This window comes from Balaenoptera borealis (assembly GCF_965194805.1).
Source record: "Balaenoptera borealis genome assembly, chromosome: 21".
NCBI classification, from domain to species: domain Eukaryota; kingdom Metazoa; phylum Chordata; class Mammalia; order Artiodactyla; family Balaenopteridae; genus Balaenoptera; species Balaenoptera borealis.
In genome coordinates this window covers 25004178-25025177 of record NC_138880.1, presented here as the reverse complement: position 1 = coordinate 25025177, position 21000 = coordinate 25004178, and the positions used below count along the sequence as shown (strand labels likewise).

Below are 21000 nucleotides of genomic sequence, written 5' to 3'. Positions count from 1 at the left end.
TGTTAACCCAGCAAAAACCATGGCTATAACTCAAACTGCTCTTTTGATAAAGAAACTTCTTTAAAAGTTAACTATTCTTTAAAAACTCAGACCCGAGCTGCACAGGTGTAATTGAGGAACCAACAACTGACTCCTCCAGAAACCACAGCAGCAGTTCTAAGTGTTTTTGAAGCTGGGGAGTATATACAGAATCACTGTAAACTGCACATACACATCAGTAACTTCCTGCTAACACAGCATTTGAAAGACCTCTATGTCTATTTTTACAAAGATGAGTGGGCTGAGACATACATTTGGATACTTGGAAAGAAACAAAGCTTGAAATGTGGTTTTATGTGAAACCACTTAGAAGAACTCAGTTATCAAACAACTAAAAATACACAACAACAGATAAATAGGAATTTATGAAAACCATTATCTCTAACAATATAAAAATTAAATATTAAGGCATCTTTTACTCCCATTTTGGTATATGCAGCCAAGAGAACGGTTTTAAATAGGAACCAGCACTTCTACTCAAATGCTTTCTAATGTATTTGGCAGATTTGGTTTTTTTTTAATTTTTCTTTCTCCTATTCCACATACCATTGAAAGCTCTCATGATCAAACATCATAACCCAAACCAGAAGGAAAGTATAAACATATTCATTTATTAAAAAGCAGTTCACCCTTGAAAAATAAAAAGGAACTACAAAGAATATTATGTATAAAGTTCAAATACTAGTATTTAAATTTCTCTGAAGCAATTTACGCTTCAGTAATTAAGAGAAGGAAGGGATGAAGACGTACAGACGAGAAGCCTATTCATACGGATCATGCTGTGAACGCACTGTTCACTCAGTCTTCTCCTCCACTGGGATGAGAATTTGAAAAGGGCTTCATACTCCTTTAAAAAAATCACATCCACCAGAATAAGATCACATAAATCAACACCGATGATTTATAATTCCCCATATTTGCCCATTTACAAAGGCCAATTGGCTTCATAAAGTATATTAAACAGTAACATTTTCACCTTTTATTAAGGCAAGTTTGTGAAAGTAATTTAATACAACCAGATCTCTTCATGAACTTTCAGCTTAAAACATTTTTTTACGTAAGAAACATACAAAAACATGGTTTTATAAAAAGCCACCTCCATACCAGAAAAGAGTAATGAAAGATTTGGAACCCAGTTTACTTTTTAAAGGATGCTCTTCCTCCCTCGTCTCCAATTCCAAGTGCTATTCATCATCTTTAGAGCCAGTTTTGCTTAACTATAAAAAAAGATGAAAGAAATATTCAACAAATTTAAGCTATCATATTATTTGAGTTCACTATTTCCACATCATATCAAAAGTCAACATTTACAGTTAATAGAACAACAGGCAACAAGGTTCAAGTAACCTGCACCATCTACAGCTTCTACCATATGGAAATACTTTTCAACTTTAGCCTCAGCGACTTTAAACAGGATTCTTTGAAAACATAACCTCAACAGAACAAGAGAGGTAAAAAAATCCCTTGAAGCTTTCCAAGAAACAAATTGGAACCAAGAGTATACAAAAGGTACCATTTATAAAATGAATGATATTCTCCTATTTTTGTTTTTTTACAAATAATAAATTCTAAAATTTTAAAATTATATAAAACACTTAAGATTTATCATCTGAACTAGATAATTCTTACAGTTAGTTTTGAAAACGTGATACAAGTCTTAAACTGCGCTTCTCAAACATTTTGGCTCCAGGACCTCTTCCCACTCTTAAAAATTGAGAATCCTAAAGAGGTTTTTTGTTTTTTGTTTTTTAAAATATACATTATACCCACCTGCATGTGAAAGATGAGAAATTTAATTCATGTAAAAATAACAGGGGCTTCCCTGGTGGCGCAGTGGTTAAGAACCCACCTGCCAATGCAGGGGACATGGGTTCGAGCCCTGGTCCTGGAAGATCCCACATGCCGCGGAGCAACTAAGCCCGTGCGCCACAACTACTGAGCCCATGTGCCACAACTACTGAAACCCGCATGCCTAGAGCCCATGCTCCACAACAAGAGAAGCCACCGCAATGAGAAGCCCGCGCAACACAATGAAGAGTAGCCCCCGCTCGCCACAACTAGAGAAAGCCCGCGTGCAGCAACGAAGACCCAACGCAGCCAAAAAAAAAGTAAATAAATAAAATAAATTTTAAAATAAATAAAAATAACAATAATGACAACCCAGTCACATTTTAAAAATGAAAAACTGCATTTTCTTTTCTTTTTTTTTTTTTTTAATTTATTTATTTGTTTTTGGCTGTGTTGGGTCTTCGTTGCTGCACGCGGGCTTTTTCTAGTTGCGGTGAGCGGGGGCTACTCTTCGTTGTGGTGCGCGGGCTTCTCATTGCGGTGGCTTCTCTTGTTGCGGAGCACAGGCTCTAGGAGCACGGGCCTCAGTAGTTGTGGCTCGTGGGTTCTAGAGCGCAGGCTCAGTAGTTGTGGCGCAACAGACTTAATTGCTCTGTGGCATGTGGGATCTTCCCGGCTCAGGGCTTGAACCTGTGTCCCCTGCATTGGCAGGCAGATTCTTAACCACTGCGCCACCAGGGAAGCCCAAAAACTGCATTTTCTAAAACAAAAAACCAAAACTTAAAGTGAAGAGTAGTGTTGTTTTACATTTTTGCAAATCTCTTTATTATCGAGCTCAACAGAAGATAGCTGGGTTCTCACAAATCTGCTTCTACAGTAAGACAGATATAATGGAAAATGGCCAACAAAAACAGTCCAAGTACTAGGAACAAACGGAGTGAACACAGAAATGAACGTACTTAGATCCTAAACCTACTTACTATCTTAGAAAATTCTGGAAAACGCAAGAATATAAAAGCACACATTCCATTAGTGCTCTAATAGGAGAACGTAGCGATGGCATCATCACACTTCATGCAGCCTCTCGTAAATGCCACTGTACATGTGCGAGAGGAAGAGTAAAAAAGGCAAAAACATCTTACTATTTTGATGCAAAGAGTTTGAACCTGACAGTCCCTCCGAGAGGGCCTCCAAAGACCACATGTGGAAACCACTGGCTTAGAGTAATGGATTCTGAGTCCAAACCGTGTCTAGGTGGTAAGCTCCTTCTTAAAAATCTCTCTCCCATCTCCCAAGCTTACTGGATTATTTGAATTTTACTTTCTTTTTTGGCTTAAAATTCTAATTTATATTAAGAAGGTCTCTCTTAAAAACAAACTGGGGACTTCCCTGGCGGTCCAGTGGTTAAGACTTCGTCTTCCAATGCAGGGGGTGTGGGCTCAATCCCTGGTTGGGGAGCTAAAATCCCACATGCCTCATGCAAAAAACCAAAACATAAAAAACAAAAGCAATATTGTAACAAATTCAATAAGACTTTAAAAAATGGTCCACATCAAAAACAAAAACAAAAAAACTGAAAACGACACTTCTGGCTCTCGGGAAAAAGGAGCATGATCACTTGAGATGACCCAGATTATTCTCCTTTTCATGCTTGGCTGGAAGGCGCCACACCGAAAAGATGGATCCTTACTCTGACTGGGAGACAGCTCCTCTGGAGCAGGCAGCATTTTAAGGGGAGAGCAGACTTAGCTGGTGAGATAAATACAGGTGCACCTGGGACAATGGTAAGTATCCATCACGGATCAGTGGCGGGGGCCCAAGTCAATGAGAGAACGCCAGAGAAGCTTCACCCACACAGATGGCTTGTATAGGGTCAGCCTCTTCCCAGGAAGGCAAGAAGTAGTAAAGGCCGACCTCAAAATTTTGCGGGTTGGGTTCCAGACGACCGCAATAAAGCAAACATCACAATAAAGCGAGACACATGAATTTTTTGGTTTCCCAGTGCACGTAAATGTTTACACTATACTGTAGTTTATTAGGTGTGCAATAGCATGATGTCTAAAAAAACGATGCACACACCTTAATCAAAAAATACTGTATTGCTAAAAAATGCAAACCATCATCTGACAATGCAGGATTGCCACACACCTTCAATTTGTACAAAATAGTATCTACGAAGCAAGATAAAGTGAACTGAAATAAAACAAGGTCTGCGTGTACTGTGTTTCTTTATTCCAGTTGTGGCTCATGGCTCTCTACTCTCAGGTAATATTTTTGTACTAGATTTTAGAAGCACAAAAATTACTTCAAACAGGTTCTATAGAAAAGGCATCCTATGGCCCAAACAGCTGGCTCCAAAATAAACTTTAAGAATACACTGCTTTTAAATTACCCATACTTGTGGGTCCTCGTTAATCCTAATCTTGGATCATATTAATTACTCCACACAGCAGTAGTGACACTAATTGGAATGAAAACTCATTTCATGAAGTCCTAGACAGGGCATTAACTTACTGTATTAAGGATCAGTTGACGAGTAAGGCAAAAAAAAACCCAGAGAGAAGGGGACAAAAAGTTCCAAGTGGAAAGTAAACAATTTTCAACAACAAAAACAGAAAATCTTTCTTGACGATGGTGGGATATTACGTTTAGGGTCTGCCGTAAAAAAATACTTAACTTCTACTAAGAAATCAAAGCACTCCTTTTCATGACTTGTTTCAAATTCCATATTATCTATAATTTAGAGTCATATTTTAGTACGTCTATTCTTAAGATGTACTTACATAAACAGGCACACTTTACTGTAGTTATAACTCATTTCTACAGATTTCCCATTATTAAAAAAAGAAAACCTAAAACTGAGGGCGTAGGGAAGAGAAAAATGTGAAAGATATTTCAAAAATACTTACATGCTGAAAGTGAAAAAGGAAACAGACATCCCAGTAAAATCCAAAGGTTGAAGGGGAGAAAATGGAAGATATAAATTTCATTACTTGATGGCAATAACTGTAACAATTTTTTGAAGACTGGAATATAAATATTACATACCTTCACCACATCAACCCAGTTCCAACCTCGAGGAAGTTCTCCTTTGTGATCTAAAGGATGAAAACACTAACTTTATATCTAAGACCAATCAGTAATATTTAAATTTAAATAAGATTTTATATACTACTCTACACAACAAATGTATTAAAAATTTAAATAATAAAAGGTCCTTGCTTACTGAAGTGAGAAGTTGTGTCAGTTTGCTCTTTTGTGAGTTAGTGCTCATGCCAGGAAGCAGGCTCAAGACAAGAGGCCTTCTCAACACGTCTGCCTGCAAACCTAAGAGGAGGCCGGGCCAACTTATTTACTAACTGCTGTGCTCTGATAAAATATCCATTTTTTAATCTGACATTCTTTAATCAGGGCTTTAACCTGTTGGGAGTGCTTAAAAGCAAGCGCAACCCTTTTATAAGAATTTATAGTTTATGAAGTAATTTCACTCTTTTAATAGAATATTCAAATTTGAAAAATAGTTTAATAAATGCAGTCTAAAAATTTTCAATTTAAAATGTCTTGATTTCCTCTTTGCTTGATATATCTATATATGCCTCATTTTATGAAACTTTCAAAATCTGCATTCAAATCAAGGACACTAATTGTAGAGTAAGAGAAACAGAAACTAACCCTGTGATTCTTATAGGAGAAAAGCTATAATATCACTGGAGCTCAATTTTAGATGCTAATGGCTCTTTTCTCCTTCATGCCAATAAGAATCTTATCTCACTGGTTACTGGTTATAAGGGGGCACGGGGACAGATCACCAATTTTGGTAACCAAAACTTACCCACAATGCCATGACTGTCCCATTAAAGTTTTATTTAGAATGCAAGTTTCAAGTCACAAGCTCCTGCACCATACTTATAGGAAGATAAGGACTTTTAGGTGGGCATCACCAAGGAGAGGGAGGTAGGCAGATAGTAATGAAAGGGAACAACTGTAGATCATTATGTGTGAAAGCAACAGTAACAAACTAACTGAAATACATGCTAAAACATTCTGAAAAGAGATGAACCAAAATTCTAAAAAACAGATTGTAATGGCTAACAATTTACTGCTTCAGTTGTTTATACTTTAATCTGCTTTGACAGTAGGTATAATGGAGTCCCAGATTTTCTATTTCATAAACCAATACGATCTCAAAAAATGTATTTTGAGGGCCAACACGGTTGCTTTCTTTTTATTTTGCCACAAATGACATTAAACAAAACATAAACAACCAAAAACTACCATCACTTTATAAAAGAAAGGGTATTATTTTAAACCTCTTCACCAAAGTAAAAGGGTCACTTCTTTTAATAAAGGGCAGCTTGTAACCATACAGCAATAACACACACATACAGACCTAAGTATACGTACACACTTGTGTATGTGGATAGAAATATCTATACGCACACATGGTAACGTCCTCATTTTCCTTAACTGGGAAAAAAGTTTACAGATTGATGTCAATTTGCAAAGTTTTAGGTTAAATAAAGAAAAAGGACCAAATATATATTCTTAAATCTTGTTGTATAAGTAAGTCAACTACGAAAACATTATTTATTGTGTTAAGATCTGATGGTATACCAAACTTCATTTCAAATAAAAGCTATATTTCAAAAAAATTTCAAAAATACACTTATCTGTCATAAAGGTAAACAAACAGGAAAATTCCAAAAATGTCAGAGAGGGTACCAGTAGGACACACATCTGTACACTATTCTAATGGTCTACAATCTTCAGACTCATTTATAGTTACTTTGCCACTTTACCTTCTTCTCAAATGTTTATCTCTTGTGGTAAAGTAGTAGTAAATATTTTCAATATACGTCTGTGACCTAAAACAGTCTCTGATCCAAATGTTCCAAGAATGAAGAGTATAGAGAACTAATCTTGTAAATCTAAATATACTTATTAAGCATTCATATCATACCAAAAAGCAATCCAGTTATGTGTGTTATAAAAGAGAAAAAAATAACACAAACCTGTTTTATCTGCCAGCTTACGTTTCTGGGCTTTTGAAAGTTGTTCTTTTTTGTCTTTTTTCTTACTTGATGGGGCTGTGTTAGGAGTTTCAACTGAGATGATATTGCTTATGGACGTCTAGAAAAAAAGAACAAATTCTTAGACTCAAGCCTTAACACTTACTGAATTACACTAAATATGGCTACATCCTGAAATGAGTTGACAATTTTTAGGTTTGTGAAGTAAAAGAATCCTTTATTATTATATTCATTTATTAGATCAGGAACCTTAGCACATTATTGGTTTCACTCTCCTAAAAGTTCACATTGAAGGCCATAATATTAGTTATACTGTTATAACCAGGTCCCTGAGAAACAAGATCTGATACCACGATTATGCTGAAGCTCTGAAGTGCCAAGGTAATTTTACAATTCAGTTAATGTGCCATTATTTGAAAGTTAAATATGTCCTTAGAAAAATCACATATGCCTACTTAGAACCTCCTGGTTCCCAGAGGAAATGAAGGAAATTTTTTAAATATCTGGGGTCATGTAGTCAGATAGACAAAACTTAAAATGCTTACTACGTGCCAAGCATTGCCATAAATGTTGTACAGCTATCACTGATTTGATCCTTAGTACAATCTCACGAGGTAGATACTATTATAATCCCCATTTTAAAAATGACAAAACTGAGCACAGAGAGATTAAGAAACTGCCCAAGGTCACACAGCAAACGAGTGCATGCTCAGGGCCATGCGGTCTGGCCCCCGGTCCAGGATCTACCGCCCTCCACTGCTTCTCCAGCTGCCTCTCAGTGTCCACTTGTATTCATGGGGAACACGGAAGCCAGAACTGCTCGTGGCCTTTGGTTTACAAGACAAAACTCAACTGATACTGACCACTGAAAGTCTTGGAGTGCATGACTTGGTGCAAAGGGGTCTAACACATACCTGCTTAAGGTCATAAAAGATGATTATTTCCTAAAACAATTCTAGAAATAAAATAATTTTTTCCTATTTAATGAAGTCTCCTTAAGCTGCAACACGTTCCAATTGAACTGTGGCAGGACTACTTACAACTAAATAAGCCTCATGGAGAAAATACGTAATTTCATATGTATTTCAGCACTATGTAAGAAATCTTCTATCTGAGCTTTAGGAAGACGTTAAATAAACTTGAAAAAGTATTTGGTTCTACACAGCTCAGTTTTGGCACACCCATGAAGTATTCTAGGCTTATGTGAAGGGTAAAATCTAGAGAATATAATTTCATTTTTAAAGATAAGTAGACACTAAGAAATCTAAAATTCATTGTTCTTATTTAACTCAGATGCAACCATCATTTTAAATCTAACACAAAGTCTCCCTCCAATTTAAAAAAAATAATAAAATAGTAAAAATGAATTACGAGCAGAGTAAAACCAGAACAAACAAAATATGGCGAAAGTGAATCCCCTGCTCACAGCGGAAGAGACGGGACGGTGGTTCTCCATGAGCCGCTCTTTATTGTCCTTGGCATATTCAAACAACGTGTAGGTCATGGCCGTCCCGAGATTCACTTCCACTGCTTCCTGTAACTTGGCTAATATGCTCTGCTTTACAGCTGACGATCTGCAATGCACAAGAAATACATTGCTAAGAGAAAAGTAAAAGAGACAGTTACCCTGCCCCCGCCCCCCAACAAAAAAAACCTCATGAAAACGAAACACTACTCACATGGTGTTGTTAAAAAAGGCGTTCATAGATATGATTGGAGGTGTCTGGGGATAGGTCTCTGTCCAGGAAATCTCTATTAGGAAGGCTTTGGGATCACCGTTTTCACCTATCTGAAGAAAAGGGAAATCTTAGGCTTGTAAAAAGTGCTACAAAGGCAGAATATTAAATGATGATCTTTAAAATGACTTCTTTCTAATGCTCGTGATCAGATCAGTCATGTCATATGTTGAAAAGCTCCGGGGTATGGGCTAAGACCCAGCACAGGGTGAGGGCTCAGTCTTTTATTAGTCTGTCTTTTAACTCACTCCTAGGCTATTTTAACAGCTTTACCTGATGTCCATGGCCTGTCTCTCTCATCAGCCCTCCAATCTTTTCCAGCCCCCAGATTATGTCTGATACATGTATTTTTTTGTTATATCAAAGCTTTCTGAGGACAAAGATAAGACATCAACTATGGGAACAAGAAGAGAATGGACAAAAATGAAAATCCACAAACTTGAAACACCTCATTTTTGTCTTAAGTTTTCCAATTGCTAAATCATAAGAGGCTTTAAGAACAGGTAAATTGATATGCATTAGCACAATCCCAAGAAAGTAGAAAATGAAATGTAAAATTTATAGAAAAAAGGAAAGGGTAGAGAGATAAGGGAAAGGAGTGCCTTAGGCTGGACAGCAACTCCTGAAAAAGTTTTTAAAATTTTTAGGGACTTCCCCGGTGGTGCAGTGGTTAAGAATCCGCCTGCTAATGCAGGGGACACAGGTTCGAGCCCTGGTCCCGGAAGATCCCACATTCCGCAGAGCAACTAAGACCATGTGCCACAACTACTGGAGCCCACAGGCCTAGAGCCCGTGCTCCGCAACAAGAGAAGCCACCGCAGTGAGAAGCCCGTGCACTGCAATGAAGAGTAGCCCCCGCTCGCCACACTAGAGAAAGTCGGCGTGCAGCAACAAAGACCCAACGCAGCCAAAAATAAATAAATAAATTTATTTAAAAAAAATTTTTTTTTAATTGACGTATAACTGACATACATTATACTACTTTCAGGTATACAACATGATTCAACATTTGTATATATTGCAAAATGGTCACCACAATGAATCTAGTTAACATCCATCACCACACACGGTTACAATTTTCTTTTTCTTGTGATGAGAACTTCTAAGATCTACTCTCTTAGCAACTTTCAAAGTACACAATAGGGTATTATCAACTGCAGTCGCCATGCTGTACATTACATCCCCACGACTTATTTACTTTATAGTTGGAAGTTTGTATCTTTTGATCACCTATTTGACCTGAATTTAAGATGTCTTTTCTATTTCTTTTGCTCTTCCCAGCTTTTTATTTCGAAAACTTTTACAGAAAAACTAGAATAGAACAATGAACACTCACTGACACGTATCTTATTCACCACATACCTATTATTCCACCTGCCTTCTCCTTCTTCCACTACAGGACCAACTCCCTTTCCCCAATGTATGTGATTTTTTTCCTTTGGCATTTGTTGAACCATTTGAAAGTAAACTGCAGACGTGATGAAATGTCCTTAAACTAAAGTATCCTGAGAATAAGGACCTTCTCCTTTATAACCACAAAACCATTACCACACCCAAGAAATTCAACATGGATACAAAAATATTATCTAATTATAACTTATATTAAAAGTCACCAATCATATCTAAAGTATCCTTTAACAAAGCACTCCCTCAACACCCAAATCCATAATCCGTCGAGGATCGTGGATTACATCTGGTTGTCAGATCTCTTTATTCTGTTTTAATTTACAACAGTCCCCAGTACCCAACCCACCTCCTAAATGTCTTTCATGACAAAAAGAACCTAGGCCAGTTTTCTTGTATAAGTCCCCAGATCAGGACTGACTGTTTCCTCTGTTCAGATTCAGACTAAACGGCTTTGGTAAATGGCTTTGATAAAGATACTGGGTAGGCGATGTGGTGTACCCCCCCAGCACCAAATAATGAGGCACATAAGATCTTCCGGAATCATTAGTGGTGATACCAAGTTTGATCACTTGGTTAGGGTGATATTCTCCAGACCTCTTCAATGGAAAGGTATCTTTTTCATTTTGTAATTACGAAGCAATCTGTGGGTGATACTACAAAACCATGTGCATAGCTTGTTTCTCAACAACTTTTCACCCAAAGGTTTCAGTATCCATTAAGGATCCTTACCTGAAACAATCATCACATTGGTTGTTGCAGAATGATGATTTTCAAATAAAACTATGGAATGATTCATGAATCAGCATCTCATTCTTGCACAGGGCAATGCTAATCTCTTCTGTAGTATTTTTAGTATATGTACTGCTTTGTGGGTTTTTAAATACTTAATATTAAACATCAGTCAAAAGACTTAAAAAATTTTCACCCCAAATTGTTACTTGACTCACTTTTATTTTCTGACCACTAATGTTTTTATTCACATCTCCTTACCCTCAATCATACCCCACATCAATATAAGATGAGGCTTAGAAATTATGTCAACTAAACTTCGGGATCTGTTGCTATACTTACCTAAGCTGATTACCTGCATAATGGACGTCATCGGTTTATGCTTGTGTTTTAAGTAGAGATAATTAAAAAGTAATAAAAGTGGTGGGTGGGATGAATTGGGAGATTGGGATTGACATATACACACTAACAGGTATAAAACAGATAACTAATAAGAAGCTGCTGTATAGCACAGGGAACTCCACTGTACAGTAGGAAAAAAAAAGTAATAAAAGTTACTTGCTTTATGCAATCACTAAATCCTTACCCAAAGTGTATGTAGAAACAAACTGCCACACGCCTCACACCGTGCGTTACCCAAGAGACAAGACCACTACTGTCTTCAAGGGAGACAGACCTTCAGACAACTCACTAAACTGCAGCACTATGAAAAGTTCCGAAGGGACAGAACATAGCATGAGGAAATGGGGACTATCGACTCTACTCTGAAGTCAGGGGACAGAGAGGAGACGTGGCCCACGTACGTCACAGAGGAGGCTTGGGGCAAGCATTAACGGAGGAGCGGGATGGATGATGGATGCGAGGTGAGGGCAAGAGCAAACAATGTGTCCCAAGACAGAGTATCAATGACAATGCAGCGAAACATTTAACGAGGTATCACGTCTAACAGATGCCAGCGCTAGGAAAGTCTGCAGACACAGTCCGAAGCAAACAGAAGGCACTGGGTGTCAAGCTGAGGGGTTTCCTCCTCATTCTACAGGAATGGAGAAACCTTTTTAAACAGAGGAGCGGGATAACTCATGCTGTATTTCAGAGAGCCGGCTAGTAGTAGTGGGAGGCCTAGTGGTGAAGCGGCACCAGGGAAGCTGCGGTAAGAACGGAAAGGGGAGAGTCACTGAGAAGGCTGCTAACATTGTCTGTGCAGGAACCCAGGGCGTGACCAGGACTCAGCCAGAACCGAACCCCAGGTCCTGTGACTCAGCTCACTGTGTCCAAACGTCACGCTCCATTGCTCATAAATCCATCCTACAGGTCGCATCAGTGTGTCCACCCGACAGGACACACACACGTCCTACGGCATCCTGGAGACTGTGTGCTCAGTGAGTAGCTGCTGGTGTCAGCACGGACATCTGGGGAAGCACAGGGGACTCTCCCATTTGCTCGGGGACAGGGGCCGTGGCTGGGGAAGTCTGCGGGGACGGCTGGATTCAAACAGAAGGGCCCAGGGCTTAACTCCACTGTTACCTCCGGCCATTAAAAGGCTCTGCTGTATATACATGGAGTGGTGTAAGGACTGTGGAGCTTGAAAGGGAACTGAGAAGCACTGAGCAGAGAGGGGAGTTTCTAAAAAAAAATAGCTATAAGGGATTTACTTCCTGTGAAGTCGATAACAATCATGTATAAGGACCATTTCTCAAACAATTTATTTTAAATGGTGACAATGTTAACAACCATAAATCCTGCATAAGTCTTTTATAAAAAAAGGTTTCCATACCACCCACTACTACTTAAAATCATTCAGATGAACGGTTTATATTATTTATTTATAAAATAAAATACTGGTACTGTTCCACGTTAAAAAAGAGTTATAAGCAACCTTTATTTCAAAGAAAAATTGACATTTCACATACTCATAAAATATTCACGCACATTGGTAATACAGAATTAATATCAACTTTTCTTGACTAAATTATAGGGTAGTAAAAAGAATGCTAGACTTGGACTAGAGACCTGGATTTTAACCCCAACATTTATCAATATAAGCTGTGGGAGCTTGGGAAGTTAGGACTGAGAAGTTATCTTTAAGATTAGAAGGTAAAACCACATAATTTCTAATGTTTCTTCTGTTTCTAACATTTTAAAATTCTCTTACAATAAAAACGTTTATCTTAGTTTTTAAAAGTTTCTGAATTAAGTTTTCAAAAGTTGAAAATAACTCATGTCATGGTGATGAGTTTTCATTTAAATGCTTCAGCAAATCCAAAGACATAATAAATGTAAACCACTAAATTAAAAAAAAACAAAACAACACCCGCCCCCAGCATTTTAAAAAGCAACTTTCGTCTTTTCCAACAAAGTAGTAAGTGCTTCTATTCATGCCAGGTCTTACCCTATACTGAAATGAAACCGGACTTAATTCCCGGAAACTTTCATCTCCTTCATAAATAGAACGCAATGCCTCCAGTTCCATCTGAAAGAAATGAATCACATGAGCGTTGTTTAGTCATATAAACGGATTAGAAATAGAGGATCTTTTGTTTCTGGTTCAAGTCCACTCAACAGCGTAAAACTTGGCTGACTTATATGGCCTTCGACGTTTATGACCCAGGTGCGTATACTAACACATCACAATCCTAACCCTTTCTTTAACACTATGCGCCAGGCACCGCTAAGCATTTTGCGGTGCATTATCTCACTTAATTCTCACATCAATCCTATGAAGATCTTACTGTTTTCTCCTTCCTACTAGGGAGGAAAATAAGATTCAGTTTAAAGCAACTCCAGAGCCTGTGCTTTCTCACTCTGCTAAAGGCTAGCCTGGGGTAGAAAGGACATTAAACTTGTGGACGAGAAGTATGAAACACACTCATTCCCCATGATTTACACATACTATTTATATTTGTAATTCCTACCACAGAAGGATACAAAACTTGAAAAAACACTTACGGACAATAAAAAGAGCTTTTAAAAAATGGTAGTTAGAAAGAGGTTGACAAGTATCTATCCAAGATGGGGAAAAGGACTGCAAGAGAAAATGTAACTAGCAATCCTTGGCTGGAAATACTTCTTTTTTTTTAATTAATTTATTAATTTATTTTTGGCTGTGTTGGGTCTTCGTTTCTGTGCGAGGGCTTTCTCTAGTTGTGGCGAGCGGGGGCCACTCTACATCGCGGTGCGTGGACCTCTCACTATCGCAGCCTCTCTTGTTGCGGAGCACAGGCTCCAGACGCGCAGGCTCAGTAGTTGTGGCTCACGGGCCTATTTGCTCCGTGGCATGTGGGATCTTTCCAGACCAGGGCTCGAACCCGTGTCCCCTGCATTGGCAGGCAGATTCTCAACCACTGCGCCACCAGGGAAGCCCTGGAAATACTTCTTATAATGCTGTGGGCTTACAAATGAGAAGACCCCATCACTGTTGTGATTACTGACAAAGACCTCAGAAGAGGTAAAGAAAAGAAAGACTGCACTTCCTCAGATATTTTACTTTTCAAAAAGATGCATGTTGAGAATTCTACAAACTACAGGATGGTGAGTTTGACCTACATGGACAACATTTTAAGACAGATCATTAAAGAAAGAGTTTGCGAGGACCCAGCAGAGTTAAGGAGTAGCCCCTACGACTTGGCAAGAATATGAAAAACAAGATATATGTTCACAACCCTTCTTACAGAGGGTGACTGGATTGGTACATTAGGGAAAGAGACAAAACAGTCTACCTGGACTTCAGCAAAGCCCCATGGGTTTCTCTTGCTACCTTCACAGAAAAAAACATATAAGAATTCAAACTGGATCAAGGAATAACTGAGATGAGATTAGAAAAACAACATTACTCAAAATGTAGTGTTACTCCTTCTGTCCTTAATCCTTTCCCGTATTTCAATTAAATGACTTGGACAGAAACAAAAACTGGAGGCAGGCTTATCAAATTTGTGGATGACAATTTGATGGGATAGTGAATCATGCTGGCAGCAGAAGAAATTTAAAAGCCCTTTAAAAACAATCTAACAAGATGAAACTTTACAGGGTAAGTAGAAGAACTTGTCCTTAGGTACCTAAACATACAGAGCAGAAGATGAAAGACAACTGCTCTGCATAAAGCACTTTAAGGGTAAGATTCAGATTTAACAGTAAATCTAACTGCAGAAAACTGCAATGCCCCAATTTTAAAAAAAGAACATAAATAAACTTATAATGTGTCCACAGATACACAATTCCAGAAGAGTGAAGGAACTAAAAGGAATGAACAAATGGAGAAGAGCTGAAAGGAACCAGTTGGTATGAGAGGAGGAGGTCTGAAAAACTGGGCAGGAAAATGGTCTTCAAACATCTGAAAAACAGTCCTGTGGAAGAAGATGCTATTTTACTGTTAAATGGAGATGGCTGGTTCTCACCACAGGAATTTCAATTCAGTAAATCTGAGCTAGAGTGCAGGTAACTGTTTCTCTAACAACCACCCAGAAGGTTCTAGGCGGTGGTCCACGGGCCAAACTTCGAGAAACCTTACACTATACGCTCCATGCTACACAGTAAGAACTGTTCACGCCTTCTTAGAAACTCAACTGGCAAGAATATTTTAGGGGCTCTCCTGGTGGCGCAGTGGTTGAGAATTCGCCTGCCAATGCAGGGGACACAGGTTCGAGCCCTGGTCCGGGAAGATCCCACATGCCGTGGAGAGGGTGGGCCCCGTGAGCCATAACTACTGAGCCTGCGCGTCTGGAGCCTGTGCTCCGCAACAAGAGAGGCCGCGACAGTGAGAGGCCCGCGCACCGCGATGAAGAGTGGCCCCCACTTGCCGCAACTAGAGAAAGCCCTCGCACAGAAACGAAGACCCAACACAGCCATAAATAAATAAATAAATAAATATTTTTAAAAAATAAAAATAAAGAATATTTTAGAAGGATTCAGACATCACAGCTTGTTGAATTTTGGGTCTTCTTTAAAGGTAACTTCCAATATCGAGATTCCATGACATGTGTCACTTGAAAGTGCTAACTTTCAAGCAGTATACTCTAAATGAAAAGTGAACTCCTACTTACAACTCTAATATCATATGATTCAATGTCAAAGTGGCATTTCACGAGAAAATACCTGAGTGTAAACCATACAATTCCGGTAGTACATGGATGGTCAAAACAGAGTTCGTATCCACTGGACAACTGTCAGATGGATACATTAAATGATTCCTTCCACCAAGCAACATGGCCAGAAGACACTAGTGCCATTATTTCCCTGCACCAGAAATTTAACTAACTCAATTAACTTTCTCTACCAGCCAACAGATTTTAAAATGTAAAGGTGATTAGATTCCCAAAGAGCCTAACTCAGAACACAGGCGCTGAACAACGCACGGGATTTAAGGCGAGCCAAGTGCACCGGGTCGCGGGCCAAGGACACTCGCCCTCGTTATCAGGAGACCTGGGGGAAGCCCAGGGTTTGCAAAACTCAAAACTGCAGTGCGGGGGAGGAAAGGCAGAGGTGGTCCCCTACCCAGGTAAGCGCGCCACGCCTCCCCGCGCAAGACACCCGCAAACTTAGGGCGTCTCAGCCAGGCTGTCGCCGTAGAGGCGAGGGCACGTGCGGGGCCGGGGAGGGGCACCGCGCCTGCGCGGGAAAGGAGCGTCCACCCGGACTCACCTCCTGGTCCTCGTTGGCACTCATCGCGCCGGTCACGGGGCGCCTCCCGGGCGGACGGCGTTCGCGACAACGAAAATAAAACGAGGGCAGTGGCCCGAAGGCCGGGGCGTCCCTCTTCCGCGCCTTGGGCTGCTGAGGCACACCCTTAGCACCGCAGACGAGAGTCTCGCGGGTTCCCGGTCCCCGGGCAGCGCGAAGCCGTCGGCGGAGGGCTGCAAGCGGGGAGCCGGTAGCCTCCGCAACAGGCGAGCCAGCGAGTCGGAGGAGAGGCAGAAAAGGGGTAACGGCAGAGACTCCGCCCCCTCCTTCTCGCTTCTCCTATTGGCTCCTTCTCTCTCCGCCCCCAGCTCCTGCTCCTCTAGGAAGCGGAGCGTCTTCCTTACGCTTCGTGGAGCAGCGTAGAGTTCCTGGACGGCGATTGGCGTAGAGCGCTGTCAGTCAAGCCCAGGAAGTGCTTCCTGTGCCTGCGTGGGTGGGCACTGGGAAGTCTCGCTTGTGGGCACCGGCTCAGGGGCGGTGGCGGTAGGGACGGCCCCCGGCGTTTTGTGATCCGCCCCCCCACCCCGCACCTGCTTCCCCTGGTTCTCCCCCGGCTGGCGGCGACCGGCCACAGCTGCAGCGGGCTCGGAGCGTGCGGCCTGGGTGAGTCCGGGTCGGGAGACCAGTGGGGCTAGGCGAGACCGCCGAGGGAGATTGCTACCGCTTAACGATGCTGGTTTGGGGCCTGTAATTTCGTACAGCATCAGCGAGTGCATTTCTCTTTTAGCTTCTAAAGAAAAGACGCACCTATTTCTAGGGCCTCCAGGTTTAAGGGGGTTAGGGGAGGAGAGGAGGAAGATAGCGTCTGCCTTTAGAAGCTGCAGCGTTTCTTCATTGGAGCTACCGGAGCAGGATTCTGCGACCCTGGGGCGGTATCCTTTCCTAAGTTGGGCTGTTGCTTTACAGCCTCAACATCAGCTTTTGTTTCACCATCCCGGCCCCAAACTGTCCTTCCTCTTTTGATTGTTTTGTAGTTGGACATCTTTGAATCCCATCCTTACTGGCCTTGTGTCCTGCATCCCGAACCTCCGTTAATTAAAAAATAGTGACTGCATTATTTTTTTAACCTGCCACTTTGATTAGGTCACCTTTCTTTGCAGTCCGTCATTCTTTCTAAGAGTCTTCCTTATAATTTTATGACCACGCCAGCTTCCAGACGACTTCCATTGCACTACACGATCTCCCATCCAGAGTGTTCACTTCCTACTTCTGCACCTCCTTCCAGGTCATAATCTGATTAGTTGCTTCATTGGTTTCTTCCAGGAGATCTGGAAATTTCTCCTATAGGCTGTCATCGAGATCCATACAACCTCTGTACTTGTCCTTTGCTGATATTCTTCCCATTTTTTGCCACCGAATAGGCACAGCCGTTTCAAATACCAAAGCTTTCTAAGGTACAATGTGGCAAGAATTTCTGATACAATTTTCGTACAGTTATTTTGGGATAGAGTTACCGTAATTTAGAGCTGCACTGTCTGTTATAGTAGCCAGTCGCCATAGGTAGCTATTGAGCATTTGAAATAGGCTAGATGTGCTCCGAGTGTACAATACACATCAGACTTTGGAGACATAGTATTAAAAAACGTAAAACATCTCACTAATAACTTTTATAGTAACGTTGAATTGATAATATTTTGGACATACTGGTTAAGTAGAATATTATTAAAATTAATTTCATCCCTTTACTTTTTAATGTGACTACTAGAAAATTTTAAATTATTTATGTAGGTTATATTATATTTCTCTTGGACAGGATTGTGATTTTTAAGTGATTTAAACGTCATTTCTGTTTCCCCTTATTTCCACTCCATATTCAAAGGACACAGCTAATCCTCTTGAGCCTCTGGGGTTATTAAAGGAAGTGGGTATTTAGGGCTCTAATCTAGACTCTTTGGGATCAAGCAGTGGTACCTAAATTGTGTTTTGACCATCTCTTTTTTATTTGCCCCCCAAATTCACTAGAACTAGAATCTGTTTCTGAGTATGCAGTCCTTTGCCCTCGTACCTTAATCCTGTCCTCAGAATATCTGTTTAAGCAATTCTAAAACTTCTGTCTATTGTGGACATTTGTCATTTCTGATAGGCTTTCCAAATCAATTATCTAGTACCCATTGTTCCTTCAGTACTTAAGTGCGAGAAGCCTAAGAGTCTTTCCTAAATTAACTTTTACGTTAAAAATACTGTTTTGCTGATCAAGTGGTGGCCTAAGCGCTCCTAACTTCTCACAGAAATTGTATTTGAGTCCTGTATGATATACTGGTGGAGATCACCTTTTAAACCAACCATATGATACATGTTTTTGAAAATGAGAAATTATTCTTAAAATATAATAATTTTGTTCGCAATGAACACTTTTATATAATTGCTTTTCAAAACGTAGTGCATCTTGGATTGATATAGACTGCTTCTCAGCTAAAGGGCACAGTAGAAACATGTCCTCCTAGAGGTTTCCATTCATTATTAGCTTTTCCCTTGTAGATTTTCCTTTAAGTAGTGCATTTGTATTAATTGTGGAGAAATGAGAAAACATAGCTATTTAGATAATTAGCATATTATTTTAATATCTCAGGAAATCAGAAATTAGATGTTAGCAATTACAGAGATATTAGAGATAGTTGCACTTTATTGTATATGTAAGTCAATCATTGTTTTTCTTTATAACTGAAATCAGTACTTTGATCACCCTCCTGCTTTCCTGGTCTGCTTATTCCAAAGTTTTGTGTGGTTTTGAGATGTTACTGGAAATAGTGATTTGTCTTAAAGTTGACTGCAACCCTTGTATATGAAAGATTTTTAAAAATATTATACCAATAGTTATTAAATTTTAATAGGTCCAATTCAAGAATTAAAGTTTGCCCTTTTGCTCTCTTCGTTTGGATTTGCTTGACAGTTTGTAGACACTCAAAGACTTGCCTTTTTGTAATGTTTTTCAAATGGTGGAGGTTCATATGTTAGATGTGGATGTGGGCTTTTAAGAAATTAATTAATGTATTAACATTTGTATTTCAGAATTTTCCTGACTCCTTGAACATGAGCCCCACACAATGGGACTTCCCTGTGGAATTATGTTGTCGGCCTATGGCTTTTGTTACTCTCACGGGCCTGGATGTGGTTTATAATGCCGTCCATCGAGCTGTCTGGGATGCTTTCTGTGCCAATCGGAGGGCTGATCGGGTACCGATTTCTTTCAAGGTGCTCCCAGGTGACCATGAGTATCCCAAATGTAGACCCAAGGTAATGACATTATGATTGCAAGGGGACTCTCCTTCTCCCTCTGTCTCTTTCTTTGCATGTGTGTATCTTTTTTGTTCCTATATCTGTGCAGGAAAACCCCTGAGTTTATCAAGGGTATGGTTACAGTGGTGCATGAAGAAAACTCCAGATGTTTTCTTGTATGTAATATACTACAGGTGTATCTAATAATCCCTTTTTTTTTTTTACCCCAGAAGAATAATTGCTTTATAATTATTAAGCTTTCTATCCTATGAGCCTAGGTTTTCCATTTTTTATTTGTTGTTAAAAAGAGACCCCAAGGCTCCATAATTTTAACAAAGGCCTCTCTAAAAGGAAGGTCTCACATTCCTCACTCACCATTGCCAGTATCATTATAAAATCCATAGTCTCTGCAGTTTGGTTTGATTTCACAAACATATTTTGAGCACTTGCTTTGGTTTAGAGTACCTGGAACTGCAACAGGCTGGTGATAGAAATTTAAATAATACATACTCTCTGTCCTTGATGAGTTCTACATAAACTAAAACAGTTTATTCAGTGTGGAATAGGAGGGGTATTAAGTTCAAAACTGACTTTAGAATGAACATCATGGTAGAGACTCTGATTTACTTAGAAAAAAAATACTTAGAATGATGATAGTATGAATTAATAATAGCAACTCATACACGTATATTGCTTATTATGTCAATTTGCTTTTTAAGAAAGTTATGTACATTGACTGATTTGTCACTTATTGTAATCTTTTCAGGTTGGTCTGAAAGTCAGTTAATAAGACACATTGATCAAAATAAACTGCCTACTTTTTTTCCCCCCTAGAGCAATGTTTCTGACAGACTGGTCTTTGGACCAAGTATATCATCACCTGGGGTGTTTATTAAGCATGTCAGTACTGGCTGTCCTCAGTTAAACTCGGGGGAGCGTAGGACCTGTAGATTTGGTCACCTGCTGATTCTTTTGCATGTGTTTGAGACTCCCACACCAGAGACACAGTTTCATATATCCAGCCCTAGAAACTGTGAGCTTTCTCTGAAACTGTGGGAGCAGTAGCACCCCTGGCTCTTACACACTGTTTTTAATGTGGTGTTTGTGTCAAGGAAGACCAGCAGCCCAGCACGACTCACCCCTTTCCTCCTGGATTCATTCTTCAGAATTCTCGTTTTCCTCCTCCTGGTTCTTTCCTGAGTTCCCAAGGTGTTTTGTGTCAGATTTCCTTCCTGTCCTCTCTTTCCTCACGTGACATGACCACTGGACCAGCGTGAACCGGAGTGGTCTGGCCAGTGCGGGTGCTTTGGGGGAAACGTGAGATTTCACCCGGCTTCTTCAGGGCACCCCCTCCCCACGGCGTGGCACTTAGCGCTGACCCC

At 40.0% G+C, this 21000-nt stretch overlaps 2 protein-coding genes across 5 annotated transcripts in view; one reads left to right on the top strand and one right to left on the bottom strand.

The window, feature by feature from the left end:
• Nucleotides 1-485: 485 nt before the first annotated feature.
• RWDD4 (RWD domain containing 4) lies at nt 486-16667 on the bottom strand. Of its 2 annotated transcripts, none has more exons than XM_082375407.1 (8): nt 16364-16667; nt 13119-13199; nt 8537-8646; nt 8284-8431; nt 6840-6957; nt 4876-4925; nt 1181-1256; nt 486-886 (listed from the first exon to the last, which is right to left on the bottom strand). In XM_082375407.1, exons 1-7 carry the CDS (start codon nt 16385-16387, stop codon nt 1224-1226), a joined length of 564 nt encoding a protein of 187 aa, XP_082231533.1. In that variant the 5' UTR covers nt 16388-16667; the 3' UTR covers nt 486-886; nt 1181-1223. The 2 variants fall into 2 exon arrangements, with proteins under 2 accessions (XP_082231533.1, XP_082231534.1); XM_082375408.1 differs by having other exon boundaries at nt 8537-8642; nt 16364-16656.
• A 125-nt stretch (nt 16668-16792) lies between these two features.
• The window catches only part of TRAPPC11 (trafficking protein particle complex subunit 11), a 45962-nt gene continuing 41754 nt past the window's right edge, over nt 16793-21000 (top strand). For all 3 annotated transcript variants that reach the window (XR_014239173.1, XR_014239174.1, XM_082375173.1), the window contains exons 1-2: nt 16793-17005; nt 19412-19636. Coding sequence is in view for 1 of the 3 variants with exons in the window: in XM_082375173.1 (XP_082231299.1) it covers nt 19433-19636 (204 nt within the window). In the remaining 2 variants the exon portion in view is untranslated. The remainder of the gene's footprint in view (nt 17006-19411; nt 19637-21000) is intronic.